At 41.3% G+C, this 16,232-nt stretch overlaps 1 protein-coding gene across 8 annotated transcripts in view; it reads left to right on the top strand.

Moving 5' to 3' along the window:
* Positions 1 to 16,232, top strand: part of LOC144694481 (exocyst complex component 6-like) — a 187,181-nt gene that overhangs the window by 78,720 nt on the left and 92,229 nt on the right. For all 8 annotated transcript variants that reach the window (XR_013579762.1, XR_013579763.1, XM_078564955.1 and 5 more), the window contains exons 13-16: positions 1,357 to 1,454; positions 2,490 to 2,595; positions 4,920 to 5,029; positions 13,805 to 13,916. Coding sequence is in view for 6 of the 8 variants with exons in the window: in XM_078564955.1 (XP_078421081.1) it covers positions 1,357 to 1,454; positions 2,490 to 2,595; positions 4,920 to 5,029; positions 13,805 to 13,916 (426 nt within the window). In the remaining 2 variants the exon portion in view is untranslated. The remainder of the gene's footprint in view (positions 1 to 1,356; positions 1,455 to 2,489; positions 2,596 to 4,919; positions 5,030 to 13,804; positions 13,917 to 16,232) is intronic.

Consider the following 16,232-nt stretch of genomic DNA (forward strand, 5'->3'; position numbering starts at 1 on the left):
TAAGTAAATGTATTGTGAAATATGGTGCTGGGTCTAGACCAGGAAGGCTCTGGTTCAATTCCAGAATTGTGTTCTATTAACTGATCTTAGGCAGAGAGAAAATAAATGAAGATCTCTCAGTTGATTTAAGTGCCCCTGGGCCAGGATTTTAAAAAAAGTTGGCTGCCTCCATACCTTTATCCATTTGCCAGAAGCATATTTGTGCAACTTGGCAACAATCTGCTCGCAGCACGGAGCCTTCACCTGTGAAATATTTGAGCTAAAATATAAGACATCACTTTTTCAATCTACATAATACTTTAATGGACAGGAGGAGGAAGTCTAGCTTCCCTGCCAACTTTTCACTCTTTCCTTCATTTAAGATATATTTCTTCCTTCCATCTTCCACCTTACTAGATTTGCTTTCAGTTTTAAGATTGTTTTCCAAATTGCCACTTCTGTGACCACAGCAATTTGCAACATTCTAGCATTATAATTGTGAGGAGGATAGGTGTTGGCAGAAAAATTGAGAGAAATGAATGGAGGAAAAATGAATAATCCCTCATTTTAGTTATCATCTGCCATACAACCACTGACCCCCAATTCCTTTTTGACAGCCACAATTGGACCAAAAATTCACCAATTAATGTATTTTAAACATTATCGCTATCTTAATTTATTTCTAATGGCATTAGAGGTTGTTATTTTTGTCATTATTGGTTTCACACTCTCAACCAACTTGGCTAGAATGATCTTTCCTTTCGTTAGGATACTGCAGACAGAACCTGCCCTCAGATCTTTCAGCTGTTTCCAGGATTTTAAGTTTCCTGAGCACAATTAGAAGATTTATACTCTTGAGAACTGAAGCCTGACCCACCCAACATTTCCACAGTTTAGTTGCTTTCACTTGGAGGAGTTGTACTTTGGAGCATGTTTGCAAGGCATTTAAACAATTCAGATGGAAAAGTGTTTTTCTTATAGCCATTATTGCCATAGACATTCCATGAGATAGTCTCTGTTCCCATAGTTCTGAAGGTCATTGAAAATTGGATTAATCGTGCCTCTTTGTTTCCCCCCAACTACTGCTCAAAAGAATTGTGAAAAGCTAAGAAACTGGCTTGAGCTCAGGCAGATGCAGCTACAGCTACAACCCAACCAGAGCAAAAAAAAGTCTCATTCGAAACTCCACTATTCTGCAAATCCCAGCCATCACTAATCCTGCATAATGTCACTCTTCAAATGTTTAATTTTTGCACTAAAACTTAAATTCTAATCAACTTTTGTGAATTGATCATGCTGTTCTGTTTCAGACTGAATTATTTTTATTGTCACTTCGGATAGTCCATGTGTGTTCTTGATTTTAAAATTTTTTTCTAGGGTTATGGATTTCCTGTCAACAGATTCTTCGACCTATTGCTTGAAATCCGGGATCAGTACAATGAAACCTTATTAAAGAAATGGGCGTTAGTGTTTAGGTTAGTATTGTTTATGAAACAAATTATATTCTGGTCACTTTTATATCAAAACACTGCCATTTATCATTATCTTCACTTATCCAATTTCAATCTCAAAGTATTTCTGTTTGACAAAGAGTGACTGTCATTATACAGATAGAGTTACCACCTTTAACTTTGCAAACTTGCTTAAAACTAGACTTGGGCAACTGTGAAGTGAAATCTTTTACAGGGCTCAAATCTACAACATTCTGACCCAGGGACATGAGTATTGTTAACTCGGCCAGGTGCACGTGGAAATTTTCCTTCTCTCTTGGCTTTAATCATCTTAAGCAAGATTACTTTTAGCAATACAAAACCAGTCCATAGTTGGCAGAAACCTATAAGTACAAAAGCACTTGTTTAACACTTAAAATGAGTAGCATGGCCCATTGAGTACATGGGGATGCCCATGCAGTAAATTAAATAGCAGAGGCTGTTCTTGTGTGTTTGGGGCTTGGGTCCATTGCAGGCTAGTGTAGAAGTAACTTTACTCATCATGTGGTTCATGTTGTACCTGAACTTTACTTTTCTGATGCTAACACTGGATGCAAAAGATAACAAGTGCTGCATTCCAGCACTAACATCCATCACTTAATTTAAAAATCCCCCACTCCCTAAAATAAATCATTAGAGTTTAAAAAAAAACAAAACCACTGCAATGCTTGCTACAAATGTAATTATTAGTGCAGTATCAGAATAATGTGTATACTCTCTGTCTAGAGTTTAACTAGGCTGAATATGGTGCTATTTCACAGAGTCATTTCATCTATTTTTTAGTAGGATGGTGAATCTTTGGAATTCTCTGCTCCAGAGGGCTGTGAATGCTCAGTTGTTGAGTATATTCAAGACTGAGATCTATAGATTTCTACATATTAAAAACACCAAGGGATACAGGGATAATGCAGGATAATGGTGTTGAAGTAGAAGTCAGCCACGATCTCATTGAATGGTGGAACGGGCACAAAGGGCTGAATGGCCTACTCTGCTCCTATTTCTTATGTTCTGTATTAACAGGGAAATTTTTGAGTCCGACAACTACAGTCCCATTCCTGTAGCAAATGAAGAGGAATACAGAATGATAATTAGCCGATTCCCATTTCACGACTTGGAGCTTGAAAAGGTCAGTGGCATCTTTGCTATAATATTTAGTTTTATCTTGCAGATCACCCAAATTTGATTCTGGTTTGTTTGTACTGCAACACTAGTGAAACTGAGAAGCAGTTTCTGCTTCACAGCAATGTTGAATTTGCAGTAAAGCTCTGGGTGAGGACTAAATCTGATTCCAGAGGGGAATGCTGTGAAACTTCCTGGGGGCAGTATCTTACTGCTTGGTTTAACACCACATGAGGTATAATCTCCTGATAATTCTAAGTTTATTTTTGTACTTAATCATTGTAAATAACAACATCGTGGGAATATGGTGCTAAAATAGTTGAGTTGATCAATTTCAAGAAATAGACTGCAGAAACTATTTTGCCAAGCCTGCAAGAAGTCGGTTGAACGTTGTGGAGCTGATGATCCAAAGTGTTGCCAGGCAGTTTATAAACAAGATTCTGCCAACTTTGATCACTAATATAAGGTCATTGGCTACAGAATATGTAGTGGAAACATTAACTCCTCCAACCCCTCTTTCACTATCTTCCAAAGTTAGTGCTATTGTTATTTTTAAGTCTATTGATGAAGATTGGTACGGGATGTTCTCCTTTTACTGTCAAAACAATTGGCTTTGGTAGCAAAAGGTGCAGTAGCAGCACTATGTGAGATTTTTTTCTTTCAATTTTATCTCTTTGTTAGGCATCTTTAGGTGAAATGAAAGAAAAGGAGATTAACCCAGCTGAGCATCCTGTTACAGAGGGCCAGAACTCCTCTGTCTTTTGTTAAGAATTGATTGACATTGTAGTGGACCTGTTATAGTTAACAAAAGCAACAGCACTCATTTTAGCATTATATTTGCCCAATAAATGAGAATTTTATTCTGAATGGGCCTGTGGAGTATTTTGAATTATGTAGGATTTATTCCACATATATACATTAAATCCTAAGATTAATTTCAACAAATTCATGATAATCCTTCACCTAAGGTGATCTGAAGCTTGGGTATATTCCACAGTGATATGGCCTAGCTAGTTTCAACTTTTTCTTTGTTTGGCTACTTGTTGATTATTTGGTCAATAACCTTGTGTTGTTTTCTGGTTCCTCACATTTCCCTTTTAAAGTGCCCCACTTTAACAGGGTGGTTTGGTTGTAGGTTTTTTTCAGAAGTCGCATGTTTGAAACAATGTATAGCTTTAAGTTTAATTTATATTTTTTAATTTGGGTGTTAAGAAAGGTGAAACCTGGTTTTAGTTTCATTTAGAGGCTTTTGTGAGCTGGGTGTCAGGAAACTTGGGGCCCTGTTTGTATATATGCATTTTTAATGAGGTTTCCCACTCTTGGAGTGAAGTGATGGGGTACCAAGGGGGGGTTAGTAGTTTATTGAAGTTTAAAAAGAACAAAGTGGAAAAAAACTGTGCTGTTGCCTAGCGACAGGGGTCCAGACAAACACACATGGAAATACAAGGGTGGTCAGGTGTGTGTGTGTGTGTGTGTACCAGAGAGTTCAGGCAGAAAGTCTAATCGCTCTAATAAATCCTGCAAGCCTGCTAGGGAACTCATGTTTGCTCTGAAGTTGAAGTAATAGTGAGTTGAGTTTTTGGGTGTCTCAGGGAGAGATACCAGTTGAAGAAAAGCATCTAGTGAATGTTCAGAAGTCCGCCGGAAGAAAAGTGCTTGAAACTGAGCTAACCCAAGCAAGAAACCTTGGTGTTGAGACAGTGGTAAATCTTCACTGGGGTTTTGTGTCTGTAAGGGTTGTTGGGATAAAGGCAATAGTGAGAGTTTGAGTCATTTTCTGATATCTGTATTGAAATCTTTCCTACCTTTTTGTCTAGTGTAATATAGTTCATTTTTTCTTGTTTAATAAGCATTTTATTCTTTGTGCTAACAGTATACTGGCAGACTCTTGAAGGTGTTCAGTAACTGACCTCTACAGTTTCTAAATAAAAAAAAATTAGGATCTACCAAGCCAGGTTTCACTCTGGGACCTGACTTGTCCAGTATTAACATCAGCTGGGATCATTACACTTATCTGTAATTTTAAAGATCTGTAACTGTGAGGTCTTGTACTATTTTCCTGCATATAAAAGTGTAATATTGTAGCACTGTTTTTCATTTATAAGATAACTATTAGGTATTTAGGTAAGTTTGACTGCTAGTCAAAACTGGCATATTATCTTAAACCTACTATTTGGCTTCTTGTACTGTAACAGTAGTCCATAAGGAATCAGAAGGCCAGGAGAATATATGTATGTTTATAAGGTATGATACCATGCAGTCCTAAAAGAAAATCAAAAATATATTATCTTTTTTTAATTGTTCTAATAAAATATTTTGAATTTTGCATAGCAACCTTTTCCAAAGAGGTTCCCAGTTTCTCAGTCAGTACCTGAGATCTACAAGGAGTTCAAGGAATTCATTTATGCAAGCCTTAAATTTTCAGAGTCCCTTCATCGAAGGTGAGCATGAGATAACGCAAGTAGAAATGTCATGCTACGCGGCTGGGAAGAAAACTTAGAATATGTCTGCCAATTTCAAACTTGTTGGAGCTGTTAAGCACTTGTTAGAGATTTAGTAAAACTAAACATGGGTGATAATTGTCGAAGATATTAACTATATAATTCTACACCTGAAGTCTTAATATGGTGGCAGTGTTGCATTGCATCTTTTTCATGGTTATAGATACTGATTACCTTAATTTTTTTTCTTCAAATTCAAACTCTCAAACAAAATGGTTTTTTGACAAGTATAAATTAAAGTTAATATAATGCATCCATTTCAATGTATTTCTCATGTCACATAAGATGAAATCAACAGTTTGTTGGCTACTACCATCGTTTAGTTTTTAGTCTATGCCCTGTCCTTTTACCTCTCTCTCTTTTCTCCTTGCTCTCTGTCCTCTTTTGCTTCCATGTCCTCTTGATGGTACCTAACATTAGGTGACCTGAACAGTTAGCAGCAATAATTTTGAAAAGTCGTATTTAATTTAAAAGTCTCCCATGCGCAACGAAGACATGATGTTGGAAGTAACAGTGACTAATAATGAGTGAATGCTAAATGCAAAACATATAATACAGATGTCTATCATGAGTTTTGTCCATTACAATTCAGACATCATGCCTGGATATATACAAGTTTCTGTCACACTTGAACCTGAGTGACTCAAATACACATACATGTAAGAGTAACAGATTGCAAGTCATGACCATGGATCCTATCCCAGAATTACTTATGAACATATTGAACTTGTAAGTAAAACATTTAAAAAAAAAAAGAGATATAAGAAAAAGCTGGCTAAGACTTGTAAGGTAACCGCTTGCTGGAAAATTACTTTGTGGATTACTTGACCAACTAGTCCAGAGAGAATGGAATGTCACATCCAGCGTGTGACACGGTCTACTTCAGACAGAGGCACTTCAAAGGTAAAGATACAATGCAAACTGAACTGTAATCTCCTGTGGTTGTGGAGATAATGGAATATGATTACCATCTCAGCTGAAACCACCACCTGTTCAGTTCTATCCCAGACTGTGAACATGAACTGAGTTGAAAAATAAACAGATCTGGGCGAAAGCCATGTTTGTTTTTTCCTTCCAGGAATACACAAGAAAAGGGGTTTAAAAAAGCCAACTGCAACCCTAGTCTGTGTAGTAGCCTGGTGTTTTGGTGTGTGTCTGTGCTGTGAAGATCACAGCTGAAGAATATCAAATGGGCAGCCCTACCTTTGTAGGTAACAAAGTATTTCTCTGATTGCTCGAAGCATGTCATAAGTCAGCAGAGCCACTGTCAAAAAAGAAACAGGACAACTCCTTCCAGCTAACCTGCAGAACCAAGAATCTCAAAATCAACTGCTAAAGTCAGTGTTACCAGAATCAACCCAATCAACGCAACATTTCACCATCTACTCCTCAGGGACAAGCCAAAGGACTGATCGTGTATCTCTTTAACTTTTATTTTTGGGTTCAATTTTCTCATTTCTGACCTGTGTGCATGTGTGTTGCGTTTTTTTTTTCTCTCTCATGTTTAGTAACTAATAAACTCACTCTTTCCTTGACTCAAGACAGCCTGGTTAAATTGGACTGGAAAAAGGCATCCACGAGGGATACCTTAAATTAACCTTGTTGTGACCAACCGAGGGGGTTGAGTAAAGAAAGGGAGCCAGTTCATCTCTCTCCCCCCCCCCCCCCCCCCGCCACACCAGGAGCATAACAAATTGGGGGAGCCTCGCCCAGGGACCAATCGTAACAAATTGGGGGCTTGTCCGGGATTGTGCCCACAGATGAAACAAATGAATTAGAGTGGGGAATGTAAATTATTCCTTCGAAACCCAATTTTAAAAACTGCAAAAAGGCTTTCTTGAGTCTGTACTATTACAAGTGTAAAAATGTCCACATTTGATGCCAGTGCTTTTCCAGGAGAATTGGAGAAGTTACTTTCGAGGTATAGAAGTTCTGTCCCTTGAACAGTTAGAAGATTTAGCAAAGCACTTGGGATTAGAATTTTTGCCTGAAAGCCAGAAAACTCAAAATTTTAAAAGGGGTGGCCAACAGCCTACAGGTGGAAATTATTGATGATGAAATGGATAGAGTAGAGGTAGAGAGATTAAAATTGGAGCAGCAGAAATCAGGAAAGAGAAAAGGAAAGGGAAAGAGAGAGAAATAGGAAAGACAGGAAAGGGCACAGAGAGGAGAGAATTTCAGTAGAGAGAGAGAGAAAGAAAGGGATTTTAAACTAAAACATCTCAAGCTGAGGGACAGGAATCCTACTGTGTGCTTTGAAAACACTACCAGCTCAGACTTGAGGGGTGAGGCAACCCGGTTTGCTCATTTAATCCATAAGTTTGATGAGGCAGAGGTGGAAGCCGCCTTTGTCTTTTTCACGCGATTATCTCAGTCGTTAAAGTGGCCAGTCCAAAGTTGGCCCATATTACTACAAAGTAAACTTTCAAGGAAAGCTCACGAGGTTTACTCCTCCTTGCCTGAGGGAAATGCCACTGACTATGAGACAGCAAAAAAAGGGCTATTTTAAGCACGTAGTAGTTAGCGCAGGAGGCATACCGTCAGAAATTCCGTACTCTCAGGAAACAGCCTGACCAGATGTACCTGGAATTTGAAAGGCTTAAGTAACTTGCCTGCACCCACTGGTCAAAAGCACTTAAACAAAAGCCACTTACGAAAACCTCTGAGATAACTCTCCTTGAGTTTAAAAACTCCATACCCTCCTCAATAAGAACACACCTGGAGAAACAGAGGGCAACAGGGGCTAGGCAGGCGGCCACACTGGCTGATGATTATGAGCTGATCCACCAACCGTTGTTTCGGAAGAGACTCTCCTTAGTCACCCCCAACCAACTGGAAAGGATAGAGGTGGAGAGAGTGATAGGAAACTGAGTACCCGTGAGAGAGAGGGAAATGTAGAGGGCCCTCCTCAGGACAGAAAGGGTGCTGCTGAGATGAAAAGTGAGGCCAAGAAGCCTGTGTGTTTTAACTGCCGAAAGGTAGGGCACCTCTAGGCCAACTGCTGGAGGCTACGGGAAAAACCAGTAGGCTTTATTGGGGTACATACCTCCCTGTGCAGAGAATGGGAGTCAGAAAGCAAGGCAGACCAGGCTATGGCTCTGACTGTGGCGGCGAATCCCTGCATATGCACCCCTGAGAGTGTGGTTGATGTTAAAGAAATCCCTGAGAGTTACAAGGATTTTGTATCCAAAGGAAGGGTGGCCACATTTCCCCAGAGTGAGGCGAGTAAGCCTGTAATAATATTGAGGGATACAGGGGCCAACCAAACTCTACTGCTGGGAAAAGACATGACCTTCCCACCGGAGAGTGCAGTAAGTGCCAAGGTGCTGGAAAAGGGGATTGGAGGAGAGTACATGCCCATCCCCTTATACCAGGTGCATCTGGAGTGTGGCCTTGTGTCAGGGCCAGTGACCATGGGAGTCATGCCCAGTTTGCCAGTGGATGGGATCAGTGGCTCCTCAGCAATAACCTGGCGGGATCAAAGATAATAGCATCCCCAGTGGCCTCTGAGAAGCCCAACTGTGTTCAGGGAGATAGAACAGCTGCAGGAGAAAGTGCCTGGTATTTTCCTTGACTGTGTGGTAACGTGGTCTATGACCAGACAAGCTCCATCAGTGGAGGCTGAGGTGGCACTGCAGACAGAAGACCTTATGGTCTGGTTATCTGAAACCTTTTTTGAAAGTCTAGACAGCCCTAAGGAGGTAATAAATAGATCTTCCTTGGTAGTGGCCCAACGAGCTGACCCACTGTTAAAAGCATTAACTCAGACTGCACACACTGAAGCTGAGGCAGAAGCAGTCCCTGAATGCTACTACATTAAAAATGAGGTACGAATGAGGAAATGGAGACCCCCCCCCCCCCCCCCTGCCTCACACAGACCTGCAAGCAAGGAGTTGACAGTGATCCATCAGGTAGTGGTGCCCCCGAGGTACCGTAAGGAAATCTTGCAGCTAGCTCACGAAATTCCAATGGCTGGGCATGTCGGTATACGTAAAACCCAAGCCCGTGGCAGCCAGCATTTTTACTGGCCACACCTCCACAGGGATGTAGTAAGGTTTTTCAAAACCTGCCAGGTTGTGGGAAAACTCCAGCCTGCAATAAAACCTGCACCTATGATTCCTGTGTCGGCTTTTGGGGGACCATTCAGCAAGGTGTTAGTGGACTGTGCGGGGCCCCTTCTCAAAACTAAAGGGGGCCACCAGTATATCTTTACCATCATGGACGAGGCTACCCATTTCCCAGACGCTGTTCCCCTGAGAACCATATCTGCCAAAATTGTGGTGAGGGAATTGACTCAATTCTTTACCAGGTATGGTCTGCCCACCGAGATCCAGTCAGATCAGGGCTTAAATTTCATGTCCAAAATATTCCAGGAAGCCATGGGACCCAGCTGAAGTCTTCAGCGTATCACCTGCAGTTACAGGGGGCATCAGAACGGTGGTGCCGGAATGCTACTGCCAGACCCTAAAAACAATGATCAGGGCATACTGCCACAAGTACTCCCATGACTGGGATAAAGGGTTAGGTTTTCTTCTGTTCACCACCAGGGACTCACCCAATGAGTCCATTGGTTTTACTCTGTTTGAATTAGTTTTTGGGCACCAAGTGTGAGGGCCTCTGAAGCTAATCAAGGAGAGGTTTTTAGAACAGAAGGAGGAAGTCTCCATGTTAGACTAAGTAACAGTATTCCGGGAGCGACTTGAGCATGTGATGTGGCCTGAGAACACTTGAAAATCTCCCAGACAGCTACGAAGAAACAGGCAAACAAACATGCCAGGGCCCGAACCTTCCTGCCAGGGGACTGTTAGTGCTCTTATCAATACCAGGTGAATCCTTAAAAGCCCGGTTCAGTGGCTCGTACAGAGTAGCGAAGAAGCTCAACTATCTAATTGAGACCCCAGATCGTGGAAAAAAGCAAAGGCTGTGTCATGTCAACATGACAAAGCAATATCACAGCCGAGAGGGATACAAGTAGGTATCGGTCTATCCTATTGCCACCGACCTAGAGGATGAGGGTAGTAGTGGGGACGAATTAGAGAGAGACGTGGGTGAGGCCCACATTGAACCCCTTACCACCCGGCTAACCAACACGGAGATACTAGCAAACTTAGACTCCCTAGTCACCCACCTAAGCGCAGAACAGCGAGCAGACTTGACAAGGCTGCTCACTGCATTTAAAGGCTTGTGCAGAGACAAGCTAAGCTGCACCACACTAGCTCTACATGATGTGGATGTGGGCGAGTTCCCTCCCATAAGGCAACATCCCTATTGTCTATGCCCAGAAAAGCTGACCCAAGCTCGGGAGGAGATTAACTACATACTGAAGCACCAACTAATAAAGCGTAGCAGCAGTAGCTGAGCTCCCCAGTTGTGCTTGTGCCCAAGCTGGATAGCTCTACAGGGTTCTGCATTGATTACCAAAAAGTTAATACAGTGACCGGAACTGACTTCTACTCGATACCCTGGCTGGAAGACTGCATAGATAGGATAGGTAAAGCAGCCTCCATTACAAAGATAGATTTACTCAAGGTATACCTGACTGCCCATGCGAAGGAAATCTCTGCCTTCGTAACTAGATGGGTTACACCAATGTTGAGTCATGCCATTTGGATTCTGAAATGCCCCAGCCACCTTTCAAAGGCTGGTGAATCAGGTAGTGGCGGGCTTATCCAATTTCATCATGTACCTAGACGACAACCTAGTGTAGAGCGACACCTGGGAAACTCACTTCGAACAACTGGAAGCCCTCTTCCAGAAATTAGTCAGCTGACCTAGTGGTCAATCTGGCAAAGAGAGAGTTTGCTAAGGCTCAAGTGTCCTATCTAGGACACATAGTGGGCCAAGGACAAATACTGCCCAGAGCTGCAAAGGTACAAGCAGTAGCACAGTTCCCCATTCCCACAATGAAACTGGAAAGCATGAGGTTCTTGGGTATGTGTGGGTTCTACCGCAAGTTTGTCCCAAACTTCAGCACAGTTGACACCCCATTGACAGACCTCCTACAGGAAAAAGCAAAGGCAGTCTGGACTGAAATGCCAGACAACTTTCGAAAGGCTGAAGGCCATTTTAATAAGTGAGCCTGCGCTTGCAGCTCTGAACTTTAACCAAGCATTTAAAGTAGCCATCGATGCGAGTGACATGGGGGAGGGGCTGTCCTCCTCCAGGGAGATGAATTGGGGATCGAGAGACCAATCGGGAGGACCTCCAAAAAAACTAAACAAGTATCAGAAATGTACTCCACAGTAGAGAAGGAAATCCTTGGTTTGTTACTGGCTTTCAAACACTTTTTATATCCATTTTGGAGAGACACAGAGAGACACAGTCTATACTGACCACAACCCGTTATCTTTAGTGGAAAAATTTAAGACACAGATTGCCAGATTATTTCGTTGGAGTTTGCTTCTCCAACCATATCACCTAAAAATTACCCAGATTGCAGGCGCCCTGTCCAGAACTTAGAGCCCTGGTTAGAACTGAAAAGATAATATTGACCAAGGCTAGAAGAATGAATGTGTGTGTGTCAGTGTGTTTGTTGTTTTATATTTAATTTTTTTTCTCCTTTTGTAATGGAATGAGAATTAATCTCATTTCATGCGTCATGTGGGGAAGTGTCATGACCACAGATCCTATCCCCGAATTCCTTATGGACATATTAAACTTTTAAGTAAGACATGTGTTTCTTAAAAAAAGACATGCAAGAAAAGGTTGGCTGAGACTGTAAGGTAACTACTTGCTGGAAAATTCCTATGTGGATTACTTGACTAACTAGTTCAGAGAGAATGGAATGTTGCACCTAAAAGGTATGACATGGCCTACTTCAGACTGACGCATTTCAAATGAAAAGATACAATGCAAACTGAACTGTAATCTCCTGTGGTTGCGGAGATAATGGCAAAAGATTACCATCTCAGTCGAAACCACCACCTGCTGAATTATATCTCAGGCTGTGAACATGAACGGAGTTGAAAAGAAAACAGATATGGGCTATGTTTATTTTTCCCTTCCAGGAATACACAAGGAAAGGGGTTTAAAAAAGCCAACTGTAGCTCTAGTTCTGTGCTAGCCTGGTGTTCTGTTCTGGTGTGTGTGCTGTGAAGGTCACAGCTGAAGAACACCAACTGGGCACCTCTCTGCTTGCAGATTTTTAAAAAATGTATTTCTTTGATTGCTGGAAGCAAGTCACAATCGAAAAAGAAACAGGGCAACTTCTTTCAGTTAACCTGCAGAACCAAGAATCTCAAAACCAGCTGCTCAACTGGTAAAGTCTGTGCCACTGGAATCTCCCCAACCAATGCAACTTTTCACCATCTACTCCTCACGGACAAGCCAAAGGACTGATTTGTATAGCCTTTTAACTTTTATTTTTAGACTCAGTTTTCTAATTTCTAGTGTGTGGGTGTATATGTGTTTCCATTGTTTTGTTTCTCACTCTTTCTTTGACTCGAGACAGCCTGGTTTAATTGGCTTCTTTTAAAACATAAGTACATTTGGACTGGGAAAAGGTATCCACGAGGGAAGGGATCCTTTTTAAATTCACCTTGTTGCGACCAACCGAGAGGGTTGAATAAAGAAAGGTAGCCAGTTCACCCCTCCTCACCTGGAGCATAACAATTTGGGGTGTCTCGCCCGGGATCATAACAAATTGGGGGAACCTCGCCTGGGGTCTGGTTGGAAGAGGTAGAAAACACAAACGCAAAGCTAGGAACGCAAGGAGAAAAACTATAAATAAATAATTACTGGATATGTGAAGACAACAAATTAGGCACGCACAATCAGCAAATAAAAGGAGGAGCTGAACAAATCCACTCAGCTGTCAATTTGTTCTTTCACAAAATTGAGTACTTATAACAGAAAATAAGTATTACGCATAATAGGCATAAAACAATCCCAAACTTTGCAAGAAATTGATTGAATTCTACATATGGAAGCATTTATGTGTTTGAAATCTCTAACCTTTGCTTGTATGAGAAACCTGAGTTATTGAGTTCAGACATACTGTATTCCCAGATCCACAAGTGTTAGTGAGAACACTCAAGCTCTCAGGTTCAGCTCTCCCTGTGTGCTCACGCATACATGTTATACAAGTTTTAATGATAGCAAAACTGGAGAGTTAGTACGTCCAGTACTGCTTTTGTAAGTACCCCGTGGAAAATTAATGAGAAGAAAACACCTTGAGAGACTATTTTTAATGCAGTGAAAATAGCTGGATTTTTTTTTTGTTGGATACAACAACAAAGACCATGTAAAACATGAAATTTTCAGCTATTTCTGATGTAACTTTCCTGAGAAGAATTTTTGGTTGCTTGCAGCATGTTTCATGTGTGACAAATGAAACTTTAATTTTTAAATGTATTCTAAATGGTCATACCAACCTCCTTGGTTCACACTGGGAACTTGCACACAATAATTGTCCATGTGCCCCAACCATTTCTTCCCTGCTACTATATGCACCAATTTGCTTGTGGAGGTTGGTCACTTGTTCATTGCTGTGGATGGCATTGTAGCTAAAACACCTCTGTTGATTTGGCTGGACAGATTAATGTGATGATTTTGAACAATGTTATTAAAAGTCCCGTCTGAAGGACACATTGGATATAGATTTGTGTCAACATATTTGAGTATGGTGTTTGCAATGTTATGGTTACTGTGAAAGGCTCTTGATTAGTCAGTTTTACTGAGTGCATCCTATTAATGCATATTAAATCTGATCTTCAGTTCAACAGAAATAGATGATATGCTAAGAAAATCTACCAACCTGCTGCTGACTCGAACTCTGAGTGGATGTTTACAAAGCCTGATCAAGAAACAGCACATAGGTTTGACTGAAGTATGTCTTTAATGCCTAGAAGGTTTTATGTTTCAAAATAATACCAACTAGCTGGTTATAAATTACTACCAGACCATTGCTATCAAATTGAGTGGTTGAAATTTGATGTAACATGTTGGGCAGCCACTCAATTCAATTGTTATTTACACATTAGCATTATTACTATTTCACCTGCCCACTAAGGTGGCTGCGTAGGGGGCACGGGGTATTATTGGCCATAAATAGCAGCAATGCAACCAAGTTGTGAAATGATTGGTCTTTCTCAAATGGTAGGTTAGATCCTGAGTATGCAACTTAGTTCCTTAGCCCTGGATTAAATATCACATGGCAAAAGGAGGCAGATATACCAAATTCAGTCAAATGATTATCTAATCTATACAAAAGGCTTAGAGGTTGCAAATTAAATTCTTGATAATTGCTATTGTTCAAGACACACATGCATACTAACCCTATAATGGATTTGTTCTAGCACTGGCCATGAATTGTATACTTAGCCTAACATCTTTCTGTAAAGCAACTAATTAGCCTTAAAATCTTAGAGAATTAAAGTAATGTCAAAGCAAAGAGTTACAAGACTATTGCCATTAACTGAAGGGCCCTATGGTAACAAAGAACATGGTGGTAAAACCAAGTCAGTTGAAGTTTCACCAGCTAAGTTTTATAGATTTTATTAATTCTATTTTGTATTCAAAATTACTGTTATGATATTACAATATACTCAATCTGTCCACCAATATCTTTATAACGTCACACACTTGTTAAAAAGTACCTCTCAAACTAGTTTTTGAACATCATAAGGTCAGAAGTGGATTTGTTTGCTGATGATTGCACAATGTTCACCATTCCTGACTCCTCAGATACTGAAGCAGTCCATGTCCAAATGCAGCAAGACCTGGACAAAATCCAGGCTTGGTCTGACAAGTGGCAAGTAACATTCACACCACACAAGTGCCAGGCAGTTACCATCTCCAACAAGAGAGAATCTAACCATTTTCTTATGAGGAGAAGTTGAGTAGGTTTGACCTATACTCATTAGAGTTTAGAAGAATGAGAGGCGACCTTATTGAAACATATAAAATTCCTATGGGGCTTGACAGGGTGGATGCTGAGAGGCTGTTTCCCCTTCTGGGAGAGTCTAAGACTAGAGGGCATAATTTCAGAGTAAGGCGTCGCCCATTTAAGACAGAGATGAGCAGGAGTTTCCTCTTTGAGGGTGGTGAATCTGGAATTCTTTACTGCAGAGAGCTGTAGAGATTGGGTCGTTAAGTATATTCAAAGTTGAGATAGACAGATTTTTGATCAGTAGGGGAATCAAGGGCTATGGGGAAAAGGCAGGAAAGTGGGGTTGAAGATTATCAGATCAGCTGTGATCTCATTGAATGGTGGAGCAGACTCGATGGGCCAAATGGTCCACTTCTGCTCCTACATCTTATGGTCTAACCAACTCCCCTTGACATTCAATGGTATTACCATCACTGAATCCCCCACTATCAACACCTTGGGGATTACCATTGACCAGAAACTGAACTGGACTAGCCATATAAATACATTGGCTACAAGAGCAGTTTAGAGGCTTGGAAACCTTCAGCGAATAACTCACCACCTGTCTCCCCAAAGCCTGTCTGCCATCTGCAGGGCACAAGTCAGGAGTGTGCTGGAATACTCCACTTGCCCGGATGAGTGCAGTTCCAACAGCACTCCACAATCTTGACACCATCCAGGACAAAGCAGCCTACTTGATTGGCACCACATCCATAAACATTCACTCCCTCCACCACCAATGCACAGTGGCAGCAGAGACAAGATGCGCTGCAGAAACTCACCAAGGCTCCTTAGATAGCACCTTTCAAACCCACGACCACCACCACCTAGAAGGAGAAGGACAGCAGATACATGGGAACACCACCACCTGGAAGTTCCACTCACCATCCTGACTTGAAATATATTGCCGTTCCTTCACTGTCACTGGGTCAAAATTCTGGAACTCCCTCCCTATCAGCACTATGGGCATACCTACAGCATGTGGACTGCAGTGGTTCAAGAAGACACCTCACCACCACCTTCTCAAGGACAATTAGGGATGGGCAATAAATGCTGGCCTAGCCAATGACGCCCACATCTCACAATGAAAGAATTTTTAAAAAACTTCCATTTGGCGCTTTCTACAGGTGAAAAGGACAAGAGCAGCAATGAAATGGGAATAGTTGGCCAATATCCTGGAATTCCCCACTTGGCACCATCAATTACCACAGCGGTTTAAGGAGAAATCCCACCACTACCACCTTAGGATAGCTATGGTGGGTAATCAGTATCCCC

Source organism: Cetorhinus maximus, chromosome 20 (genome assembly GCF_964194155.1).
Source record: "Cetorhinus maximus chromosome 20, sCetMax3.hap1.1, whole genome shotgun sequence".
In the NCBI taxonomy this organism is placed as follows: Eukaryota; Metazoa; Chordata; class Chondrichthyes; order Lamniformes; family Cetorhinidae; genus Cetorhinus; species Cetorhinus maximus.